The sequence below is a fragment of the Brachyistius frenatus genome, unplaced genomic scaffold (assembly GCF_029030835.1).
Source record: "Brachyistius frenatus isolate BFR_SWC_R1_liver_20210118 unplaced genomic scaffold, ASM2903083v1 Contig_152, whole genome shotgun sequence".
In the NCBI taxonomy this organism is placed as follows: Eukaryota; Metazoa; Chordata; class Actinopteri; family Embiotocidae; genus Brachyistius; species Brachyistius frenatus.
Genome location: NW_027210751.1, coordinates 631,167 through 656,565, shown reverse-complemented (window position 1 = coordinate 656,565; position 25,399 = coordinate 631,167). Strand labels below are relative to the sequence as shown.

Here is a 25,399-nt window from a genome sequence, read left to right as displayed (position 1 = left end):
CCGGGGTCTCCTGCCAGTTGGGCGTGTCCGGAAAACCTCCAGAGGGAGGCGCCCAGGAGGCATCCTGGCCAGATGCCCGAACCACTTCAGCTGACTCCTTTCGACATGAAGGAGTAGCGCCTCAACTCCAAGTTCCCTCTTGATGTCTGAACTCCTTACCCTATCTCTAAGGCTGAGCCCGGCCACCCTACAGAGGAAACTCATTTCGGCTGCTTGTAGCCACGACCTCGTTATTTCGGTCACGACCCAGAGCTCGTGACCATAGGTGAGAGTCCGAACGTGGATCGCCCGGTAAACTGAGAGCTTCGCCTTCCGGCTCAGATCCCTTTTCACCAACACGGTCCGGTGCCTGTTGTACTGCTGCAGCCGCAACGATCCGGCGGTCGATCTCCCGCTCCATCTTCCCCTCACTCGTGAACAAGACCCCAAGATACTTAAACTCCTTCGCTTGAGGCAGGCACTCTGTCCCCACCTGGAGGGATCAATCCACCGGTTTCCGGCAGAGAACCATGGCCTCAGATTTGGAGGTGCTAACCCTCATCCCCGCTGCTTCATACTCGGCTGCAAACCGCCCCAGTGAGTGCTGGAGGTCGCGGTCCGAAGAAGGCAACAGGACCACATTACATTTAGCTGACGCTTTTATCCAAAGCAAATTACAATAAGGGCATTTCAACCAAGAGGGTACAAAACCCAGAACAACAAGAATCAAGAAAATACAATTTCTTCAAGAAAGCCAAACTACAAAGTGCTAAAATTTTAAGCGCTACTAAAGTTCTCCTATTCAAGGTAAAGTTGGAAGAGGTATATTTTTAGTTTGCGGATGAAGATGTACAGAGTTCCCGCTGTCCTGATGTCATTGGGGAGCTCATTCCACCATTTAGGAGCCAGGACAGCAAACAGTCGTGATTTTGTAGAGTGTTTAACTCAGTGAGGAGCAACAAGCTGATTGGCAGAGCGGAGTGAGCGGGCTGGGATGTAGGGTTTGACCATGTCCTGGATGTAGACTGGACCCAATCTGTTCTCAGCGCGGTACGATAGATAGATAGATAGATAGATAGATAGATAGATAGATAGATAGATAGATAGATAGTCCCCAAGGGGAAATGTTTTCGCTACAGCAGCATTATAGGTACAGGAAAGCAATAAAACAACAGTAAAATATTAAATATAAAAATGCACAGTATATACAATAAATAGAATAAAATATAATAAGTAAATTAAATTAAAACTAACTAAACAATAGTGCAAATATTTAATCAAACAAGAAAACAGACAACCAACGGTGTTATTGTTGTGTGATGGGTTTTGCCAGAGGTGAGTTATTGTACAGTCTTATTGCAGTGGGCAGGAATGATCTCCTGTATCCGTCCTTGTGACAGCGGAGCTGGAGGAGCAAGTACCAATGTTTTGAAACGGATGCGGGCAGCTACTGGTAACCAGTGAAGGGAGCAGAGGAGCGGAGTAGTGTGAGTGAATTTCGGGAGATTAAAGACCAGTCAAGCTGCTGCATTCTGGATGAGCTGCAGAGGTCGGATGGCACTAACAAGTAGACCACATCATCTGCAAACAGCAAAGATGCAATCCGGAGACCCCTGAGCACGACATGCTCCTCCCCCCAGCTGCGCCTAAATATCCTGTCCATAAAGGTCACAAACAGGATCAGTGACAAAGGAAAGGCCTGGCGGAGGCCAACACCCACTGGAAACGAGTCTGACTTATTATCAAGAATACGAACACAGCTCTTACAGCTCTTACTGCAGTGAGCCTGCACAGCTTGCAGCACCCCCCACAAAAACCGCCAGGGCTTCTCCAAGTCCACAAAGGACATGAAGACTGGATGGGCAAACTCCCAGGCCCCCTCCAGTAGTCTTGCGAGGGTAAAGAGCTGGTCCACTGGTCCACTGTTCCACGACGAGAACAGAATCCACACTGCTCCTCTTGAATCTGAGGTTCGACAAACGGTCGGAGCCTCCTTTCCAGCACTCCGGCATAAGCTTTGCCCGGGAGGCTGAGTAGTGTGATACCCCGATAGTTGGAGCACACTTTCTGGTCCCCCTTTTTGAAAATGGGAACCACCACCCCGGTCTGCCAGTCCATGGGCACTGTTCCCGACCGTGATAACTAATACTGCTCAATTCAGTGGAGCGCAAGGTGCAAGGTTTTCATACTTGACAATGGTCCGTTGATACTAAAAAAGCACTGAAGTTTGATGCACAACCCGAGGAGACAGCATTACATATATTGCAATCTGATTAGTGCAATTCCCCAAAAATCACATAGGTAAAGTGTCTCCACAACATCAGTGTGGAAATGAAAAACGGTTTATAGTCAGCTGCCCACAACAAGCTACATGACCTATTCAATAGAAGAAAAGTCTGGTATGTTTTAACATTACTTCCTTTTTACTAGTTTATGCTTGATTCATCAAATGTGCTGACACAATTCAATGGTCACTTGAAGTTTTCCACACCAGTTCTATGAGCCTGGGGTGAGAAATGAAAAAGTTTTAGTCAGATCTGATATAAATGCTGTGCCTGAAGTGGCTGCAGCAGTGAGCTAATTGTAGAGCTGCCATGTTTTTCTGCAGCCTAAATGTAAGATGGCCAACTGTGCTGTGGTCAGGAGTTAAAATCATTTAGAGCTTTTTCTAATGAGACACTGCAGACAGCAGGTCTCATGAGAAGGACACTCTTTCCACTTTCCATGACTTTATGCACAATAAATACTAAGTGACAAGATGATTATTGGTCGACTTACTCATTACCCTCGTATGTGCATACAAGATTCCGAAGGACAAGAACAGACTGTTGAAATACTGTGAAGTTGTGTTTATCACGTGTTGACATGTTTTTACTTTTGACATTAACTCTAAGGAAGACTCCGTTAATTATATTAAGCTTTTGAATGGAATACTATCAAGCAGTCACCTCCAAAACAAAAATGATTACAACGAAACAATCCTGCCTCAATATTCCCTTGTGATCCTTTCTTAGCCCTCAGAGCCCCTTTGTTTCATTTTAGTCAGGCTGTGAGCCGGTAAAACATGGCTGCCGTTAACATCATCACCTATGTTGCCATTTGCATTCCAAGATAAACAAGAGCCACCATGTTTAATTCATGAGACTGACCACCGCCTTTAAAATCAATCTTAACCAAGTTATCCAATGCCACTTCTTTTCTTTATAGGGAGGAATTGTTACCATCACCCTGGATAATGTCTGTTATGACTGCTATCAGAGGATGACTGCCAATACAGCCTAATCTTCTTCAACTAGGGTAATTTATCCACCATTATTATATGTGTATTATGGTGTTTACGGTCAAAAGTATGCAGATACCCCTGTCCCTTTACTACTGCATGTTTGGATTGAAGCTGTTTTTAGTTAGCATAAATTATTGTAGGGAAGAGCATTTATTGAGAGTGTTTAATCTAATAATTAAATTTAGAGCATTAGTGACTTTTAATAATCAAGACATCCAAGTTTGTCATGTAAGTAATGAGGCGATTGGGCAACGTGGAGGCCCGGATCTAAGAGGTGATAAATGATATTGTTTTTGTACAAGTTGCACATAGGTTCTGAGAAAAGTGTTTTTCTCCATTTCTCAATAAATGTTCCAGTATGAGTTATCTTAGAGGGATTTTTGGAAAACAATTCTATTTTTGGGAAAGAGCTGTAATGTGGACTATAGAAACGTGCCAGATCTTGTGCTGTACCGTTTCAGCTGTGCCATAATGTTTTAGTGTAACTTCAGTCAGGCTGCAAAGTCTCTGGTAGACAGGTATAAAAAGAAAAAAGAGTGGGTAAAATAGTCTGTCTACTTTTCATGAAAAATGTATTAGATTTTCTGAAGAGCTTAATAAGTCCTTTGATTGCCTTTGATTTGGAAACCATCACAATCCTCTGTTCATTTTGTGTGGTGTCTACTTTAATGCAACAATAAGGACAGATCAGTAAAAGTGTTGAATTAGAGAAACCTTCCATCTACTTTTAAACGACATTATCTAGCTTACCACCTTGACTATAAAACAATGCTGCGTTAAATGCAAAGTAACGCATTTTTACTATGCGCTGCTTCCACTGGCTTTATTCTGATCTTTATTGGACTTTGGAAAGTCTACAACCACAGCTTGTCTTAATACTCATTGATTGGTCCTCAACTTCAAAGTGAAACATATTATTTGAAAATGAGAACAAATCATAAATCAAACTTTTGCATTACTGGTATCGTATCTCACTATTAGAAACATTCAGACAGAGTTGAGAATGGATTGAAAAAGCACTGAGCAGTGTTTGTTAACCAGATTGAAGGTGAATAAAATCTTAAAGATGATTTCCTCCTTCAGTGTCAAGCTAAATGTTAAAGATGAATGATCAGAGATTTGACTGGGCAGGTGTTGGGTGGTGTGAAAAGACCATCAGAAACGGATTGTCATAATAGCTGTGGTAGTCACACTGCTTTCCTGTCTGCTGTGCTACAATAAAACTATAGTTAATTTTGTGCTGCCACCAAGTGGTCAATATAAGTATGAGAAAATGTTTACCTATATAAACTAAAATTATGTCATGGTGTCATGGTCAGGTGCTTTGGAATAATCATTTTGCAGATTAAATACAACAATCAATGTATTCTCTGTTCTTCAGTTCAGACTAGATACATAAACATACACACATCAGAAATAAAAGCAGATTTCCTGAGGCAGATATTCTATGTGTGTTATGATGTGGGCGGCTTGTCTGCTCTTTCAGAAAGTCAGCACTCCTCAAAGATTTTGCGGCACTAACAAAAATAGGGAAGTCTATAGTTCCACGGTGGAAAACACGCTGTAACTGATAAAACTGTGACTGTAACTGAAGCTGATAAAACCACAGTGGGAGGTACTCTCCTGTTTGCATGGCACACGTCACTGAGATAGGTTGCAATCTAGCAATCCTCATGTAGGTGTGTTTATCAGTGGATAAAAATATGCCATCTTTCTACTTTTAAAGCAGTCTGATGGTGCAGCAATCTAATATACCCTTGAAAATGCCCAAACCGTTCAGAGGTCAGATTTACATTACATTACATTACATTTCATTTAGCTGACGCTTTTATCCAAAGCGGCTTACAATAAGTTAATTTCAACTATGAGGGTTCAAACCCAGAACAACAGGAATCAAGAAAATACAATTTCTTCAAGAAAGCCAAACTACAAAGTGCTATCAGTAAGTGCCATTTTAAGTGCTACTAAAGTTCTACTGTTCAAGGTAAAGTCGGAAGAGGTGTGTTTTTAGTTTGCGGCGGAAGATGTACAGAGTTTCCGCTGTCTTGATGTCGGTGGGGAGCTCATTCCACCATTTAGGAGCCAGGACAGCAAACAGTTGTGATTTAGTAGAGTGTTTAGCTCACAGTGAGGGAGCGACAAGCCGATTGGTAGAAGCAGAGTGGAGTGAGTGGGCTGGGATGTAGGGTTGGACCATGTCCTGGATGTAGACTGGACCCGATCTGTTCTCAGCGCGGTACGCAAGTACCAATGTCTTGAAATGGATGCGGGCAGCTACTGGTAACCAGTGAAGGGAACGGAGGAGCAGAGTAGTGTGAGTGAATTTAGGGAGGTTAAAGTTTAGTCCTTTTAACATTACAACCCCAACGTCTTTACACACCTATCAGCCACAACATTAAAACCATTGTCAAGTGAAGTATTGATTATTTCATTACATCAGTCCCTGTCAATAAGTGGGATGTAGCTGCCTTGGCTTTCATGTGGATGTTACTTTGACACATATGACCAACCAATTCATTGCTGCAGACCAAGTACCTTGAGGGCAACAGATTTCCCTGATGGCAGTGGCCTCTTTCAGAGGCATAATGCGGCCTGCCACACTGCCAAAATTGTTCAGGAATGGTTTCAGGAAGATGAAAAAGGTTCAAGGTGTTGACTTGGCCTCCAAATTCCTCAAATCTCCATTTGATTTAGCAGCTGTGGGATGTGCAGGAAAACCAAGTCCGATCCATAGAGGCTTCACCTCAATTTGCAGGATTTACAGGATCTGCTGCTAACATTTCAGTGCCTTGGACACCTTCAGAGGTCTTGTGGAGTCCGAGCACCCACATGTCTGTCTGTGATGGTGTAGATCACCATGGTAACCTATGTTGCAGCTATATCGAAGGTTAACTTCAGAAGATCAGCTCAAAATCTGTCAACAGTAAACTGACAATACAAACTCAAATTCCAAAAGGATTCTAACAAGTACAGAAGAATTTTTAATAAACTGATAACAAAAACAGTCTAACGTTGCATCAGTTGCAGTTGAATTTACATGCAACACATATTCATAATAGTTTGTTTATCATCAGTCAGAGAAGGAAGGAAATACTCTACAAGTAAATATAAAAATAAATATAAGAGGGAAAACAAAATGGGAAAACTATGTCCAGGGGTTCATTGCTGAGATCTTGTGATGTAATTTCCTTTCACCTGGAGGTTTGTATCCTCTTTGATGTTCTAACTACTGAGGATTCTTGACCTGTTAGATTTATTTTTGGTGATGTCACTATGTTCCCAAATCTATACTTCTAACACAGGTTATATGTTACAGGACGCTGACCACATCTTAAGAGTATACAATAAACCCAACTGAGAGCTGCTTTAGCTGTGCGATTATACAGAGACCGGCAAAACAATCACCAATTTTGTCAGGTTTGTCATTATGAAGATGTTCTGTGGATTGTATGACTTTTGATAAAAAACAAAACAAGAAAATAGACCCATATTAAACTTCTGTATGTTGGTCACCTTTACGGGGTGACTCCTGGACATGAGGCATAAAAAAAAAAAACCACAATATGGCATTAATGCTTGACTGAGAGGAATTCATCTCTACACCACACTACTATCAGTACTGTTACACTGTGCCAGGCTGAACAGGCTTCATGGAGGACTCAGGTTTACCTTTCTGCAGGCCAGTTCTCATCTGCCCTGTTTCGATGCCAGCAGAAGCAGCAGATCTAGTACAGGAGCAGGGAAATAAGTTGAATCCTCCTTTCAGACAGTCAGGTATTGTATCTTTAGTAGAATGTTGACATTTTGGTCAACATTGGAGCCTCCAGAATGGACAGTATGTTGGCTAGTTGAAAATGTATTGATATGCTATGTATTATTATATTTATACTTTTTGTTTGTGCCAATGCAACATGTGCGTTACATCAGTCCCTGACAGTTTTTAAAATACCTAACATATCTGATGCATTTTCATGCTGTATCCTACAGAGCAACCACCACCATCATCTGAATATGCAATCTGGAATGCTGTAAAAAATAGCAGGATACTGCATGAATACATCTTCTCCAGGATTCTGAAAATTGCAGACAACTTGCACTGGTACTGCTTCAGCCAAGTGATGTCACAGAAACACAAACAGCAGTGGCAGTTAAAGTGTCTCCCTTTTTGAAGGGAAGTAAAAACAGGATTCTGTGTTTTTATAAAGAATGAATTACTTATAATTTGGTCCTTTTAATTGAATTAATTGAGGTTCAGGTCTAGTCAGGACTCTGGGACTTCTAAAGGAGGTCCATCAGCAATGCCAGTGATTCCAGTCTGAACACAGACAATCGTAAGCGTAACCTAAGTTACACCTGTGTGGCCTGCTGTGGTGTGACTTGACATCAACTTGATGCAAATTAATGACTAACGGTTGTTAATTTTTCTACATTCTGGTGTGCTAAATACCCGAGTTACACAAATTTCCAGTTGAATGAAGGCTTGCGATACATGGCTAGCATCTGTGTTATGAAACATGCTAGTTGGGGCCCATCACAGAAAGTCCTCTGAAATTAGGTTCTGAAAATGTTGCTTTCCTGCCTATAATATGTAGATTCAGCATAAGTGAGTCACAGACATGAGAGCTAATGAAGCTGTCATTCCAAAGCTGTGTTACAGAGGGCTGGAGAGGAGATGTAAAACTTTGTTTGAATCTGTCTAAGTGGCCAATTAAGCTGTTCTGAAAACCTCTGCAGGCAGAAACTGCTGGTTAATTGGCAAGAAATCGGGTGATTCCACAACACATGATTAACTTCAGTGCATGAGTAAGCTTTCAGCTAATGGACACAGTTAACATTTGTGACATGTTGTACTTGCTATGGGAAGCACTTTGTCTTTTTTGCTTTGATAGAAGGGTTCTTAAGTTGCCAGTTTCTGAAACTCTTATTTAAGTGGTACTGTAGTCCTACCAAACCTATAAATGTTCTAGTTTGTACTTTAGACATACTGTACATCAACTGTACTGCAATGAGTCTATTTACACAATAATATATACAGCAGGGTCCTTTTTGTGACAATGCCTGTATGATGTGATAGTGTTGAATGAAACAAAGTCTACAGACTGCTGTCAATCTTGCAAGAGGAGCCCATTATCCAAAGACCGAACAACCTTGATAAATATTAATCAGGACCTTCAAAATCCCACATTGTACAGGAAAATACCTCATTACAACTACTCAGTCTCAAATCTTGTTTGGCAACACCAAACCAACTACAGCCCCAGTCTGTTGCAATGTCATACTGCAGAAACCAAAGGAACACGAGAGGCAAAGGACCCAATGCGAAGGCCTTAGCTTCTCTGAATATGTGCTTCATATACACTGTTTTAGAGATACCTCTGTTACACAGTAGTGGAAGTTAACTGTTAGAAAGAAGCTTCAGAACAATTATTGAAATATTTCAGTTTCTACTGTTTTCACAACAATATATTACTAGATTTTGCTCCAACAGCAATTAGCTGCAACATTAAAACCACTGACAGGGGCAGTTAGCAATACACCATTATTTTTACTGTGGTATGAAAATTATGTTTATCATGCCATGTCCACTTGACAATCTCCCAATGTTGGACAGCACACATAGTAAATAATACAAAATTATATGAATTTTGACATCAATAATTTCCTATTTTAGCATGTCAATATTTCTGTTACAATTGCACATGACAGAGTGATATTTTGTGTGGGATATATAGTAAAGAGCATTTTATTTTGGAATTTAGCTTGTGACTCCAAATCTGTGTATTTTCAAAGAATGCTGTGATTAAATTCAAAAATAATGTGAATGGTAAAAATTGCGATTTTACAGTTTTTTTGGTCGCTGGTTGGTTGGCGGCAGTGGGGATACTCACGAGCCTCCGGCTGAGCGCCAATGTATTGGAGTTCTCGAGAACGAGAGGGTCACCTCCATGCACCTGCAGATTGCAGGGAGGAAGACTCTGACTATTGTTTGTGCTTATGCACCAAACAGCAGTTCGGAGTATCCGGCCTTCTTGGAGTTGGTGGGGGGAGTTCTGGAAAGGGCGCTGCCTGCCGACTCCATAGTTCTCCTGGGAGACTTCAACGTTCGCTGGTTGGTTGGTTGATCGATGTAACTGAATCATTCACTAAACTCCTCCCCTCAAAAAAGTCAAGCTTTAAAAAGGCCTGTCAAGCTTTACATTTCTCCACATGCTTAAGTATTATGTAGACAGTTAGAGCCACTGTTGTTATTTAAATAGGTTGAAACGTGTCTTTTGGCTCATTACTTTCCAAAACCAAAACCACAAGAGCAATACAGTATATGGAAATAACAGACCTGCATTTGCCTTTGTGTGCTTGAATCATCCAGTGTTTCAAAAAATTACAATGAATTATTGACAGTAGGAAATCTGCCAGTGCTATCAATGTAAAGTGCATATCTGCTGTGTGTCAAGAGAAGTCCAGACAACCATTGCAACAGTAACTACGGTGACTGGAGTTTAGAAAAATGCCAGTTCCAGTAAAATTATTTATCTGTTACAATACTGTAAAATGGCCTACACAGCCCTCCTCTTCACCACCTTTTCCAGGCTGTCCAGTTTGCAGCCAATGATGGAGCCGGCCTTCTTAACCAGTTTGTTAAGTCTGTTGGTGTCACCGGCTCCAATGCTGCTCCCCCAGCAGACCACAGCAAAGTACAAAGCACTGGCCACAACAGATGGTAGAACATCAACATCTCGCTGCACACATTGAAGGATCGAAGTTTCCTCAAGAAAAAGAGTCGACTCATCCACTTCTTGTAGACAGCGTTGATGTTGGTCTTCCAGTTCAGTCTGTTGTCATGGAGACACCAGGTACTTGTACTCCTCAACCATGTCCACCTCCTCTCCCAGAACTCTCAGCGGTTGTGGAGCCATCGTCTTCCTCCTGAAGTCGACCACCATCTCTCTGGTCTTGGCCACGTTCAGGAGCAGGTGATTTCTTCCCGCCCACTCCACAAAGTCCTCCACTACTGCCCTGTACTCATCCTCCCGTCCATCCCTTATACATCCGACCACTGCAGAGTCATCAGAGAACTTCTGCAGATGTCTTGACTCTGAGTTGTACTGGAAGTCAGTTGTGTACAAGGTGAACAGGAAGGGAGACAGAACAGTTCCCTGAGGAGCTCCAGTACCACTGACCACCGTATCAGACAGCACACTGCCCAGACGGACAAACTGTGGTCTGCCTGTCAGGTAGTCAGTGATCCAGGAGACGGTGGACGTGTCCACCCCCACCACCTGCAGCTTCTCACTCAGCAGCAGTGGTTGGATGGTGTTGAATGCACTGGAGAAATCAAAGAAAGTGATTCTCACAGAGTCACCGGTTCCATCCAGGTGAGACTGAGCTCGTTGCAGCAGGTAGATGATGGCGTCGTCCACTCCCACATGAGGCTGGTACGCATGTTGTGAATGAAGGTGTAGACGAAAGGTTGTGAATGAAGGTGTAGACAACAGGGTGTGGTTGTGAATGAAGGTGTAGACAAAATACTGTGTTTGTGAATGAGAGTGAAAGTACTGTGCCAAACCAAAAGGTCACAGGAGGGGGTCGGCAACCTGTGGGGTCACATACTGTTGTTCTTTGAGGCATAAACAGGAACAGACGGCTGTCTGGAGGACTCCAGGGTGTGAAGGAAGACAACCACCACCTCCACCAACCAACAAAGGATACATCAATACACATGACTTTTTGGTGTCTGGACTATAAGAAGACTGGGTCAGGGAAAGTCAGGAGGTCAGACTTCGTGAACTGACACATACTCTGTTGCGGTCAGGGAAACATAGTCTGGACCCAGAGCTCTGTAAACTGGTTATTCTGTTGCTGTTAAATAAATATCTTGAAGCCTGACATCTTCTCCTATTGCCTCATTAAAGAACACGCAGGACTGGGGGCTGACACATATTGGCTTTGTACTAGCATGAGCCCAAGTCCAACACTATTTGGCTGATTATGAACTCCACAAGAAGACATGTGTCCTCACCCAGGTTGAAGCTATTTACCAACAGCCACCACCCTTTAGCCCCTCCCCGATGCTGTAGTTGTTGTGGCTGGCTGCTAAACAAGTCCTAACTTGTCCTGCCACATTCCTACCAATTCCTAGCAAAGTCTGACCAACTCCAAACAAAGTCCTACCCTTTCCAAACAGTGGGGCATGTCATGGGCACTTTCAGAGATATAGGTGGAGTGGTTCACAACCACTCTCAACTTCAGAACTACATATTTCGTCGCTTATTAAGCTGCACCCCAAATGTTGGCGATAAATAAAAGCTTAATTACTACAAGCAAACTAGAAAATTGGAAATGCTGGGGATTGAACCGGGGACCTCATACATGCAAAGCATGTGCTCTACCACTGAGCTACATCCCCCGCAGCAAGTCAGAAGTATACTGCAAAAGAAAGTGTCACAGTACGGTAAAATGTGGAAAAAGTATCCCGACAGGTGAACTTTTGTCATAGTAGATTGTGCAGTTTCAACACGTGTTATGCTTGATGATTCCCTGATAAAGACTGATAGAATACACAGTATTGAGAGTCTTTGACTAATCAAGAATGCCTCTGATTGCACTTGTCAAAACGAGGACAGGAGGCCCAACTCCACCTGCCTTGGATCAACAAGAAGACAGATAATGCGATGGCCAGGAATCAAACCCGGGTAAACTGCTTGGAAGGCATCTATGCTCACCCCTATACCACCATTGCTTCCATTAGATTTAAGAACTAGCCTACAGGGACAAAGGGCAGCGAAAATGAGTGGAATCACATGAGGGAAGCACCTGTAACGTGTGGTTACCCAAACTGGAGGGGAAGAAGAGACACTCATTTGAGGTCAGTGGTATACAGATTACTTCCACATTTTTTCCACGATAGACAGATGGCTTGAAAGTGGAGTTTCAACACGTGTTGTGCTTGATAATTCCGTGATGAAGACTGATAGAATACACAGTATTGACAAATCAAGAATGCCTCTGATCGCGCTTGTCAACGCTAAGGAGTTTCTACGACCATCGCTCCCTAATGTAAAACATAACTGGCAATCAGTGGAAAGAAAACAATGGTAGTCAACCAAAGAAAAAACAACGCATGTAATGGCAGCCATTGCCCATTGAACTTTTCAAAAGCCCACAGTTCTGTAACAGTCCCTTTACTATTAGAACAATTTGTTGGGATGGAGGGTGAAACATTTATTCTTTACCATGGTTGTCCGAGAGCCCAATGCCGTCCAGTCAGCAAGAGGAAAACAAAACACAGTAAGTAAATCAGACAGTGGCAACGTTGTCCCAAATACTAGCTCTTGCTCGCACATTTGTGCACCGTTTGAGACGAGCTCACAATTCCCTGACCAGGAATCAAACCCGGGCCGCGGCGGTGAAAGCGCCAAATCCCAGCCATGAGACAATCAGGGATTGGTTCTATTGTCGTCAGGCCAATTCAATGTATTTTGATGATACCTTCTATTTTTTTTTCAGCTGAAAATGATGAGAAGGGTTGTCCTGCTCTTTTGGATAAGTAACAACGAGGCATCCGACGGAATTGTGCGCTCGTCCCCCTGCAGGTTTGAATCCCGTTAACTACCAGATATGTGACTTTTACTCCTATGTTCATAAGCTGCATTGGTGTCAACTTTTGATAGCAATCCATTATTGCCCATTTTCACCGCCAGACGTCAGATGTTGGCAAATGGCAATCTGGGCTAGTGAATTGTCACACAGCGCCGTGGCTATGTATTGGGGTAGTCATTGGTGGTATAGTGGTGAGAATAGTTGACCCGGGTTCAATTCCGGGCCAATGCATGAGCTAAGCCCAGTCAGCGATTGGCATTCGATTTTGGTGATGCTTCTTTTGAAACGGATCTTTTAGTCACGTGTAATGGAAGAGTTTAAAAACTGCGATGAAACCTATGAGACTTGAAAACAATTAGTCATGTTGCGTTGCACGTCCTATATTGTATGTGGCAGCCCGTGGGACGCGACAATCCACCCAAACCTGAGCTTCTGGTAGTTTGCTTGGCACCCGGCTCTCACTTTTCAGCAAAGCTTTCATCCAGCTCTTTTACACACAGTGATTCCACGTTAACAGATTAGATCCACTTTTGAATTTCGCCATCCAATTAAGGCGGCGGAAATCTCTTGGTTGGACACCAGCGCATTGTAGTGCCAAAATAACATTCCCTGATCAAGATTTCATTCTTGACCGTGGGGGTGTGAGTACCCAATCCGATCCAATCTGCATCAGGGAGACATGACAATGAGGAAGGATGATAACAAGCGTAATTCACCCACTTACCACGTTGTCCCAAAGTTGGATCTTTTAATAACATGACTAGTACTTTGGTATAAAACAGGGCTTCTTCCACCCCCTTCCCTGACCGGGAATCGAACCCGGGCCGCAGCGGTGAGAGCGCCGAATCCTAGCCACTAGACCATCAGGGAGACAAAGTGACACCGTTTACAGCAGGCAAACTTTGAAAACAACATCTCAACTTACACTAATTATGTTCAAATGAATCCAAGTCCTGAAAGTTATAGTTGTACACTGCAATCCTCTCCAGCATCGAAGGACATTCTACGACCATCGCTCACTAATGTAAAACATGACTGGCAATCAGTGGAAAGAAAACAATGGACTCATATAAATTGTAGTCAGCCAAAGAAAAAACAACGTATGTCATGGCAGCCATTGCCCATTGAACTTTTCAACTTTCTGCTTACAGACAAATACTTTTTTCTTCATCCCTACTTAGCAGTTGCAAAATAATCTGTCTTGTGACAGGCGGGCTGCCAAAAGTCAAACAGGTGCAGTGCTTGCTATTATCCAAGACTATCAGGAAACTGGATCTAACCCGTGAGAAGGAGACAAGGGCTGTGTTCCGAATACTGTACTTCCTTTGAAACACTCACGTATGGTACTATTTCATGGTAGTATACTTACTGGTCAGTACACAAATTTCAACGGGTTCCAGGTGCTCTGTTAAAGGCCGCCCAAATGCATGGCTTCATGACTCGTTGGTCTGGGGGTATGATTCTCGCTTAGGGTGCGAGAGGTCCCGGTTTCAAATCCCGGACGAGCCCTTATGACTACAGTCTCAGAAAAACTCAAGCAATATCATCAGTTTGAAAAAGAGTCCTTGATACACTATGGTCTTATTAAATATGAACATGCACTACCTGCACTTGACAATACCCAGATTCTGCAATAAAAGAATCAGAAGTGGAGAAGTTTAGGCGTACCTCTTCTGAGGCGGTAGCCTAAGCGATGCCCAGCGATGACATGATTTTTGAAGTGGCAATTTGCATTGCAGTTCATTAAGATGATGAGCAAACTAGGCCAACTGGAAGTGTGCTATTGCTGATCGTTTAGCACATCCCTGGTTTTTACATAGCCTTCCAGACAGTTAGAAATCAGTTGTAGAATAAATGCTTTTACCGAATGAGGTAACTCAGACACGGCTTCAACGCTATTATGAAACTTCCTGTGGAAGTCCCAGCAGGGCCTATTCACACGTCTTTCTTCAGCATGAGACTCTCGTTCTTGACCGTTATGTATAGCAGATGTATTTAGCGGCAGCCCTTACGCGATCCTGCCGCAACCGTGGGAGTGAAGGAAATGAATGGATACTTGATCTGCCAGAAAGGAAACTGGAAAAGTGGTCTAATTAGCAAGTTTCCGGCATTCACATCTCAGGAGTTGTGCTTTTTTTTCTTTTTGTTTTGTGGCTCGTTGGTCTGGGAGTATGATTCTCGCTTCGGGTGCGGGAGGTCCCGAGTTCAAATCCCAGACGAGCCCACAGTTCTGTAACAGCGCCTTTACAGTTAGAACAATGTGTTCATCCGATGGATGGAGGGTGAAACATTTATTCTTTACCGTGGTTGTCCGAGAGCCCAATGCCGTCCAGTCAGCAAGAGGAAAACAAAACACAGGGGAAGAGTAAGTAAATCAGACAGTGGCAACGTTGTCCCAAATACTAGCTCTTGCTCGCACATTTGTGCACCGTTTGAGACGAGCTCACAATTCCCTGACCGGGAATCGAACCCTGGCCGCGGCGGTGAAAGCGCCAAATCCCAGCCACGAGACAATCAGGGATTGGTTCTATTGTCGTCAGGCCAATTCAGTGTATTTTGATGATACCTTCTATTTTTTTTTCAGCTGAAAATGATGAGAAGGGTTGTCCTGCTCTTTTGGATAAGTAACGACGAGGCATCCGACGGAATTGTGCGCTCGTCCCCCTGCAGGTTTGAATCCCGTTAACTACCAGATATGTGACTTTTACTCCTATGTTCATGAGCTGCATTGGTGTCAACTTTTGATAGCAATCCATTTTTGCCCATTTTCACCCGCCAGACGTCAGATGTTGGCAAATGGCAATCTGGGCTAATGAATTGCCACACAGCGTCGTGGCTATGTATTGGGGTAGGCATTGGTGGTATAGTGGTGAGAATAGCTGCTTGCCAAGCAGTTGACCCGGGTTCAATTCTAGGCTAATGCATGAGCTAAGCCTCCATGAAATGAAAATGAGTTTTAAGTTGATCACACCACACAAGTATAGGTTGTTAACTACCCATCCAAATTTGAATGAAAATGAACACATTATTTTAAATGAGGGTTTGAAATAGAGCTCCAGGCTTTTATTGCGTTTCACCGTGTGAGAGGAGGAGCCATGCAGAAGGTTACATAAACCGTCTGTGAGCTAACCTTGTGACGTCGATAGGTTGGCTCTGCCTAAAAAAACCTGAGCTGAAAACGGGTGAGAAACTGTTTAACGGTCTAACTCCACATTTCAGTGCGACAAAGTTTTCTAGCTTTGCCCCATCTTTCAGCAACTCATTTGACACGTATATAATGTACTGAGAAGCAAATCTTGGAATTTGCTTTACAATGCACCACTCAAAGCCACACATTAGAGTCAAAAGTTCTTTACTGACATTAATGCAGACATAGCAATCACATCAGTTGGATAATCCAAAATCTGAGTCAGGTCACAGTCCAAGATCAAAACCAGGTAATCAGAAAATCAGGCAGAGGTATGGAGTAGAAAAGAAGCGACGGAAACAGAAACTCAGGTCATACACAGAAAAGTCATCGGATTCAGGAAGTTAATGCTGGTACGATGCACAGGACACTACAAAGAATTAGCACAGGAAGTAAGGGAGATGCAGACTACATACACGAGAGGGTGGGGAGAAAATTGGACTCGTGAAAACAATACAAGCGGGAAAGACGATCACGACAGTTTAAAGACACGAGGACTGCAGGTGAAGCGACCTGAAACAATACGACAGGTGAATAACTAAAGAAAACACGGAATAAACATTTACAGACTGAGAAAATCAAGAAACTTAATGGACAGAACAAGACGTAACATGTCCTGTCGACAACAAATTTCAACACAATTTAAGCTACACATGCACACCACACACTCAGACACAATACCATGACTCTAAAACATTAGTTTTTCTATATTGCAAATTATAGCAATTTTATCTCCACGACTGTGGCAGCTCAATAAAGAATGAAGTTTACAGCAGTTGAAGCGCAAAAAAGGAAGACTGGCAATTCAGCATGAATCCTAATCAACAACACAAAATTACAAAATGACCCATCCTCCTCAGTACAAAAAAACCCAGTTCAAATCAATTTCAGCACACTGAAAACATGCTCAAATACAAGTTAAAAATGAAAAACTACTTGTGGTATTTGTATTCATCCATTTATTGATTAAGAACAGTTGGAGCAAATGCCTTCAAAATGTTTTTTTCTTTTACTTTTAACATACTTTCAGCTCCTGATCCCGAAAACTGTATACAATTACATCATAAAAATATGTACAATCACAGATATTGCACTGAAACGTTCCTAAAATGAACATACAATGAGCCTTTTTTTTCAATGTACAGTACTGACAGATTTGGAAGGTGAGATATGTGGTGTGAAAAACGTTTTTCGGAGTCTCTGAATTTCTTAATCCAACCTTATATTCCTCTTAAAGTCAAACAAATCCCACGAAAAAATCAAAACCAAGTCCAATATTGTGTGTCTGATTTCTCGGTGCAACAGAGCCCCATTTTAGTTTGTTTTGACTCGATCCCACATACGCTGTCCTTCTGCCAGAAACAGAGGTTAGCATAGTTACTTCAGAAAGTATTCTGACCCTTTCACTTTGTGTGGTAGATTTCATTTTAAATGGATAAAAACTCTCTCATTTACAAAAGTATTCTGGCCCTTAATTGAGTGCTTTGTAGATGCCCCACAGGCAGCGATTACAGCTTCAAATTGCTGCAGTCTCTGGTTGCTGCCCTCCGGAGCAGGGAATTGAATGTATTTGAATTTAGCACACATGAAATTCTGCCTAAATAGTTCAGGTTTTGTCTCATCAGAACAGAGAATCTTTTATGTTGTTCTTTCAAATACCTTTAAAAACATTATGGCAAATGGTCTCATGCCATCTACTCACGGGTCTAAGCTCTCTACCAGGAAGGTCTGATTGATGGGAGTGCTGCTGAAACGGCCGTCCTTTCATCAGGCTCTCCCATCTCTGCATAGGACTTCTGAGGCTCTGTCACCGGGACCATTGAGTCCCTGGTCACCACCAAGACCACTGCTCTACTTAATTGGTTACGTTACTCAGTTTGGTTTGATACCCAGATTTTTAGGAAGAGTCCCGGCGTCATGGCTTCATGCCCTTGCCCTGATCGAGGCCTTGCTGCAGTTTTATTGTGGAGGTCTTAAATTAATTCCTTGGACTTAAGTTTGGTTTCTGTCCGCACATGTAGTGTGAATTGTGCACCTTTCTAAACTGTGTCCAATCCATTCAACTTGCCACAGGTGGGTTCCAACCAGGTTTTTAACCCATCTTAAGGATAATCAAACAGGATAACCTGAAGATAATTTGAAGTGCCACGGCCAATAGCCTGAATACTTCTGTAAATGAGAGATTTCCTTTTTTTTTTTAAATTATTTTGTATAAAATTCTAAAAACAAGTTTTTGCTTTGTCATGGGTTGTTGAGGGAGTGACTGCTGGGGAAAAATATAAATTTTGTGTCAATTTGAAATTTAATTTACAATACTGTAAAGTATGCAAAATTTGAAGGGGTCAGAATACTTTGTGAAGAGACTGCATATACTGTATAGATTGTTTTTTGGTGCTGTTTACCATATTTGGTGCTCTAATGTGGTTAATAGTGAGATGTGGATTAAGCTGTAATTTAAACTATTGCCAATTCATGAAATGCCCAATTTTGTATTATGTGTTTAAAAAATTGTCAACTAAAGTATAAAAATTGTTCACGTAAAAATATTGGAATTGGAATGAAGTGTCCACTGATAAACCAGGGTCATCACCTCCCTCTGGATCTGTGCACCCTTCGGTCACTGAGCTGTGTCATAAAAAGTACTTTTTAGTTTCAGATTAATAAAAATATCACTGATATTGATGTGCGCAATAAAAACTAAATCAGTGAACAGAAGGAGATTGTACAGCTACCAGGAAAGAGTTCACCAAGTACACAGCTTGTGTTTTGAAGTTACAAAGGTTCCTTTCTTTAAACTACCAGTCACATGGACAGACAGCAATCAAAGCACAGGCATATCACAGACTTCTAGGGAGGCTGTTAGGATTGATGGCAAGGTTTTGGATCTGAATGAAGTAGTTTGCTTTGATACCGCATTTTTTAGTGCTTCTTCATCGAGTCGAGGACACGCAGGATGTGCAGAAAGAGATTGACAATGTCCAGGTAGAGGTTGATAGAAGCCAAAATGTGCTCCTCGGGGGAAAGCTGCTTCATCAGCAGGTGGGTATCATAGATGATGAAGCCGCAGAAGACCAGAGCCCCAGCTCCAGCCAGCACCACTTCTGTAATGTCACTGTTGAGGAAGAACTGTCAAAAGAACAGAGTCAGCATGAAGGGCGGACAAGACGGAAGGTGTGTGTAAGATGAGTGGTGAGTAGGTGGGAGCAGAGAGCAGCAGGCACATTAAAAGGCCACAGGTATAGGGATAATCCTATTGCACTAAGGCTGGGCAGTTGCAGGGTTTTCACTACCTTTAAAACACTTAAGTTTATTCAAAAGGAAAAACAATATTTTTTGTGAAGGTGTAGGTTGTGAGTGTAGTTAGACAGAGAAAGAATCAGCTTCATGAGCTCCTAAAGACGTTCTGCTTTTAGTTTTTAAGGTGAGATAAACTTCTACTTGTCTGACAGAATCGGGAGGAGATACCAAGAAGAAATAATCATTTAGAAGAATTTTCCCTCTGGAGGGAAAAATAAGAGGAAAATAAAACGGAAAATACTGTTTAACTGAAAAACCCAGCTGAACACTGAAGCAGACTGCCAGTTAACTAAAAGCGTCCGTCCAGCTAAGAGGAGGAGACGTTAGGCACACAAAATAATCTAAGAAAGCATTTATCAAAAGTTCAACTGCAATAACTGCTCAATACTAAACAAACTAACACTCCTGTGTATTAAAGTCAACAGCTAGCAAACAAGCTAAATCGAAAAAATGGTGGCGAAGGAAGAGCAGCAGAGCAGCAGCACAGCTGTACTTTGTTATAAAGCAGTTGGAGACAGGATTTCATCAGGGACAACTGGAACTGGTGCAATAGCTAAGATGTGAGGCTTCAGCCTGGCACACGGTACTAGTGTTAATCATTTTTGAACTATATCCTGGCATATCTTTTATTGCAGTGGTTATGGTAGCACATTTGCATATTATAGATCACTACTGGACTCTCCGAGTGCTCCTTTGAATTTTCGTGTGATTTTTGACTAAGTTGTTTCGTTCATGTTTGGGGGTGTGGCCCTATATGTGTTGAAACTGTAGAAAGATTTCCATTTCAGTGTGATCATTAACAACAAACAAAAGTTGTTAAAGTGTTATTCAAATCCATTTATAATAATATTTAATTTAGGAGTTCCAGGAAGTGTTATAAATGACATCTTAGGATTTATAGCTTTCTTTAATGTCTGAACTATAAGCCTCACCGATTAGTTAAGACTAGATCCTTGTAAACGATATTCACGAAACATCTTCGCCCTGAAGAGAGCTCCCAAGGTTTAAAACTGTTAGGAGATGGGAGGAGGACTTTTACAGGCTTAAGAATTTCTTAAGCAGAATTTCTTAAGCAGACGAGGATATTGGCGAGTTTGATACTGAACTTGTACATTTCTTCCTGACTGGTAAGTAAACAGCTGTTAATGAATGGAGCGAAGTAGCGACATGATACGATTTGTGAACGTGTCCCCAGAAATCCTCGATCATATGTGCAGCCCTCGTCTCTTTGTCTATCTGTCTGTTTTACCTCTGTCATATGGAATGGACACATTGATGTCAGACAGCTTTACTCACCCTCATAAAGCTTGCAATGATGAGGATCCACAGGCAGGCGAAGAGCCTGTAAGGACAGAACAGATCAAGCGTTACATTCCTCCTCCAAAGGGGAACCGCCAGTCTGACGGTGGAAGCAACAGCTGACTGTCAGCAGCAGCCACAATACATTTTAGGTGACTTTATTGTCTATCGCAGGGGTCCCGAGTCACCGGGTCACTGCATGTAGAATGGTGGAAACCTGTCTCCACACACCTCTCTGATGTCAGATAGGAGGCGTCTGTGTTGCTTATGATCTGTAGCTTTCCAAAAACCAACAATTCACACATACTTAACATTGACTGGCTACACATTTGACTCAAGACATGTTTGGACAGCATGTAAAAATTCGCCACTTTTTAAATTGATGCTACATTGTCAACTAAAGAAATAAATTCCTCAGTGGAGGGAAGACCAACTTTTGCTTCCTAGATATGCTTCAATGTGCTGTTGATATGCTATGTAGCATCAACACTGAGCAGAGATCCACATTTTGAAGAAGTAGTCCTGAGACACAGTCCCTCACCATGCTCCTGTTTTGCTGAAGTCTCTCTTGGACTGGAAGGTGTAGGCTGTTAGTCCAGCAAACACAGCACAGGTCAAGAATAAGGCTTGCAGAATTGTGGAGTATTCATAGAAAGTCACTGTGAAGAGAAAAAACTGTCAGGACAGAAAACCAACAGGCTCAAAGAGGGGAAAACTACTGACTTAAAAAAACAAAACAAAAAACAACGTACAGGCTGTGGCCACGGATACCGCCTCCAGCAGAGTCTGAGAAAAAATACCATTTAATTAATGTACACTTACTGTAAGGATTACAGTCTCTGAGCAGATAGGATTAATTTAAACTGTAGCCCATCTGTTACAGTGATGGACAGCTTTAATGTAGTAAAACTTAAGCTTCCAAGAGGACACATTCACCTGCCATCTAATCTACGTTCCCTAATAGCCAGCGGGGCAAAACAACCACAACAACAATGGAGCTTACAAACACAAGCAGCAGGTAGAGGTTGACGGGATGTTGGTGCCGGTACATAGCCAGGGCCAGCAGCAGAACCAGAGAGAGCAGAGCCGTAACCAGAACCACAGCTGGACTGAGGAAGAAACCAGGACACAGACAGAAAACATGGCCGACGCTGCTGTGCGAGTAATATGCATAAATGCACAACCAATGAGTGATGCAAGATTAAAAGGTGTCCGACGGTGTGCTACTCTTCACCGACAGTGGTATACTACTGTCGCTGGTCTTCTACTGAAAACAACTCATTTTAAAACGGCTGGTGTCACTTGATACTGGCAGACCAGTCTTACATCACATCAGCAGCGTCACATTATATATGAAGGTAGTTACATGTAATTCAAATAAAATAAATGTAAATGGAATCCATTACAGTTACTGAGAAAAAATAAGTAATTAAATTACGGATACTATTCAAAATGTTGCTCATTGAAAAGGGTTTATGTATAAGGCTTATATATAGAATATGATATTCAGTCTGTTCCTTTGCATATTTATATATAAATAGGGAATGCCCTCTGTGGACGTACAGACAGACTCGATTCTTCTGGAAGAATGCGCTCAAATTTTGAGCGCTGTTTTTGATTGGTTCTTATTTGAATTTGTCTGCCAATCAAATTAAAGTGTACTGGTCCAACCAATCACACTTAGGCAGTCAGCCTTGTAGTCAGATAAGATAAAGATGTAGTTAGAAAAAAAAAATGGTAGGAACCGGTGTCAGAAACTTGTGAACAGTGATAGTGATAGTTTTGTCGTCAGTCAGCACAGAGTTGAATTGTGGTTATGGGAACATCTTCCTTCAAATAAAATCATTCCAAACTTAATTGAAGTTTCATTGGAGAACTGTTAATTAAAGTCTGACCGTAATCAGTGTAATGTTAATAATGTAGAGTACTATATATTGAAATAATTCAGTTACATTACTTATTACAGTTTTAAATTTGGTAAACTATTACATTTTTAAAATAACCATACCAACATTTCACATAAATAGTGAATTAATGCAAATGACACATTTTCAGTAAAAAGAATTGGCATGTGCCACAGAACCAGAACATCTCTTCGTAACTGCAACCAATTCCACTTGGATATGTTTTCTTTATTTTCTTTTGTTCGTAACTATAATCGTGTTTTCTTCCATACCTTCTGAATTATAACACAGTCCAATTCCAAAGCTAAATAGGGGCATAATGTGGATATAGAGGAACTTGAACAAAGGAGCTTGTCTTAATATAAATCCCTAAGCTTTCAATGTTGAGTGGTTCATGAAGCTGTCCAATGTAACATTTAGTCATTCACATATTGTTTAGATGCCATCCTCACCTGCTGTGGACAAAATCCTTGATAGTTTGAGAGAACATGAAGAGAGCGGAGGTGGCTGTAGTCAAGATGATCTGCAAGCTCAGGAGGGTGTACACCTTCCTCAGGAAGTCTGACCAACACAGACAGCAGTAGGGACAAATCATCACAGCAGCTCAACCCTTATCTGGACGGTGAATGTATACCAGAGCAACCCAATCTGGGGCCTGTGGGCCAAGTTTGGCCCGCACTGTGTTTGTTTTGGCCCACCATGGTGATTATTTTCCTTATTCTTAAGTGCTGTAAAATCAGAACTAGCGTAACTTTAAAGAGCAAATTTTGTGCAGCTAAAAAGTACACAATACGAGTTTTACTGCAATGTACAGCGTAGTGCTGTAATGCTTACTATTGGCTCACATTGGTCTGTGTATTATCTATAATATTTATGATATTATTGTAGTATTGTCTCTCGTTCCTGCTGATGCTCGTGTGTCCTAGGTCACTGACTTTGGGCTGCCCATCTATAAGAGACCGAGGCAGTGACACACTGACAAGGGGAAATTAAAAGCAAATTGACAAGATCACTGTTTATTCACTGTAATTCACTGTAAATTCAGCAAAATAATGAAATTACAATTATGCAGATTCAAGAGTAGTGTTTTAATAATTCTGAAATTCTATTTTAGATTTTAAAGTTGAATTTTCTGTCAAATATATTACATTTTGATGATCCAGATCCATTTTTGGCTCTTCATAAGTAAGAATTTGATGTGTAGCTAATATATGTAAAGAAAATACCATGAGGAGACTTTATTAATTAAACAGTTTACGTGAAGCACAGTCAACAGATGTGAACAGCTGTTGTTTTTAACTAGCTCAAAGCCGGTGTGAGCAGCTCGTTAACGGTGGTTTGCTGTGAGAATATAAAAGCCTATACAGTATATGCGTTAACACTGATGTTTCACCTGGTGATGTCATGTTTGGCCAACGCAGCTAACATCGTGGAGGCTTTTTGTAAAACCAAACATGAGCTATAGTGACCACAGTCCGACGGCAGCACCGTGAACCAGCGGCAGCTTCCATGTCGAGCTGCTGTCAACACACCGACACCGACACCGGGGGACTCACCCATACGGATCTGGATGCTGGCGGTGGCCACATTTGTGCCGTAGTTAAAGTCGTCTTCAATAGAAGACCTGGGGTACTTTTCACTGCTCATCCTGTTCCTGTCACGTTTTTCTCTGATAAATAAGAAAAGAGAGGTCGTTACTGAGGATTACTGGAAAATGCGGAAGTCTTGTGTCCAAAGTGTGGGATGTGCGGATCGATACTGAAATATCGACACTTCGAATCCCAAACGTTTCTGTCATATCATCTTTTTCTTTTCATTTTAAAAGATCGATATATAAACTCGGTGATTTGGAATAATTGTGTATTTTACTATCAACAGAAAAAGTAATTAAGCTTTGAACAGTATCAGTCTAAGGAAGACCCAGTTGGTAGGAACTACTTTTCCTTCCGCCTGTCACAGTCACGTGTGTCGGCGTTGACGTCAGCAGCCCACAGTCACTGAACGAGAGCAAACGGCAGCTCGACGCTTCTTTTTGTTTATCGCTTCTTTTCTTTTTTTAAACAAACTTTATTAACATACAATGACGTTTTACTGCAAACAAGTCACATCTTAACATTAAACAGAGCTCTTTTTTCTATAATCTTTAATAAATATGTCGAAGGGACAATGCTGCAGACACAATAAATAAATACAATCAACAGAAAACAATTAGGCTACATTTAAATATAAAATGCAATTGACTCATTTTAGTTTTTATTGCTTTCTAATCGTGATTTAATAATGTTATATATTGCTGAAAAATATTGTATAAAATATAAAAAAGAAGCTTTGCTGATGTAATTTGTGTAAAAAAAATTGCCAAAGCTATATGATGAGCTCATTTTTTTAAATTAGTCAAATCATTCTAAGAATTATAATGTCAATGATTTATGCTTGTTCTTCATCAACTTGCTGAAACACCTCACAGTAGATGAGACAAAGCACCAAAAACATACAACAAGTACGTGGGTTGTAAACCTCACACCTGAAAAGGGAAACAACCTTCTTTTCAAATAAACGATGTGTGGCTCTTTTTTTTAAAAGTCAATATAAATAAGAAAACCGGCTCGACAACTCAGAGCGCCAGCAGGATGACTCGTGCTAATGGAGCTCAGGATTCTGAAAAAAAGCAAGTAGTCCAGTTTTCTGTGACGAGATGGATTTGTATTACATGATTGTGCTGGAATAAAACAAGAGGACACTTTGGATGTGGAAATATAGACAAACCCCAACCCTAACCCTAACCTGTCCTACGTCGTCTTTGGACTTTGTGTTCCTGAATTAGTCCAGAGAGGTTTTGGGGCATCCTCCTTT

General features: G+C 41.6%; 1 protein-coding gene and 2 non-coding genes across 3 annotated transcripts; all 3 read right to left on the bottom strand.

The window, feature by feature from the left end:
- Positions 1-11,594: 11,594 nt before the first annotated feature.
- Positions 11,595-11,666, bottom strand: trnaa-ugc (transfer RNA alanine (anticodon UGC)). Its single transcript has one exon. It is a non-coding gene; the product is annotated as a tRNA-Ala (tRNA).
- A 1,991-nt stretch (positions 11,667-13,657) lies between these two features.
- trnae-cuc (transfer RNA glutamic acid (anticodon CUC)) lies at positions 13,658-13,729 on the bottom strand. Its single transcript has one exon. It is a non-coding gene; the product is annotated as a tRNA-Glu (tRNA).
- A 2,465-nt stretch (positions 13,730-16,194) lies between these two features.
- Positions 16,195-24,387, bottom strand: tmbim4 (transmembrane BAX inhibitor motif containing 4). Its single transcript, XM_069716149.1, has 7 exons — positions 24,103-24,387; positions 22,999-23,107; positions 21,646-21,751; positions 21,395-21,428; positions 21,184-21,301; positions 20,640-20,685; positions 16,195-19,172 (listed from the first exon to the last, which is right to left on the bottom strand). The coding sequence occupies exons 1-7, from the start codon at positions 24,191-24,193 to the stop codon at positions 18,966-18,968; spliced, it is 711 nt and encodes a 236-aa protein (XP_069572250.1). The 5' UTR covers positions 24,194-24,387; the 3' UTR covers positions 16,195-18,965.
- Between the last annotated feature and the right edge of the window lie 1,012 nt (positions 24,388-25,399).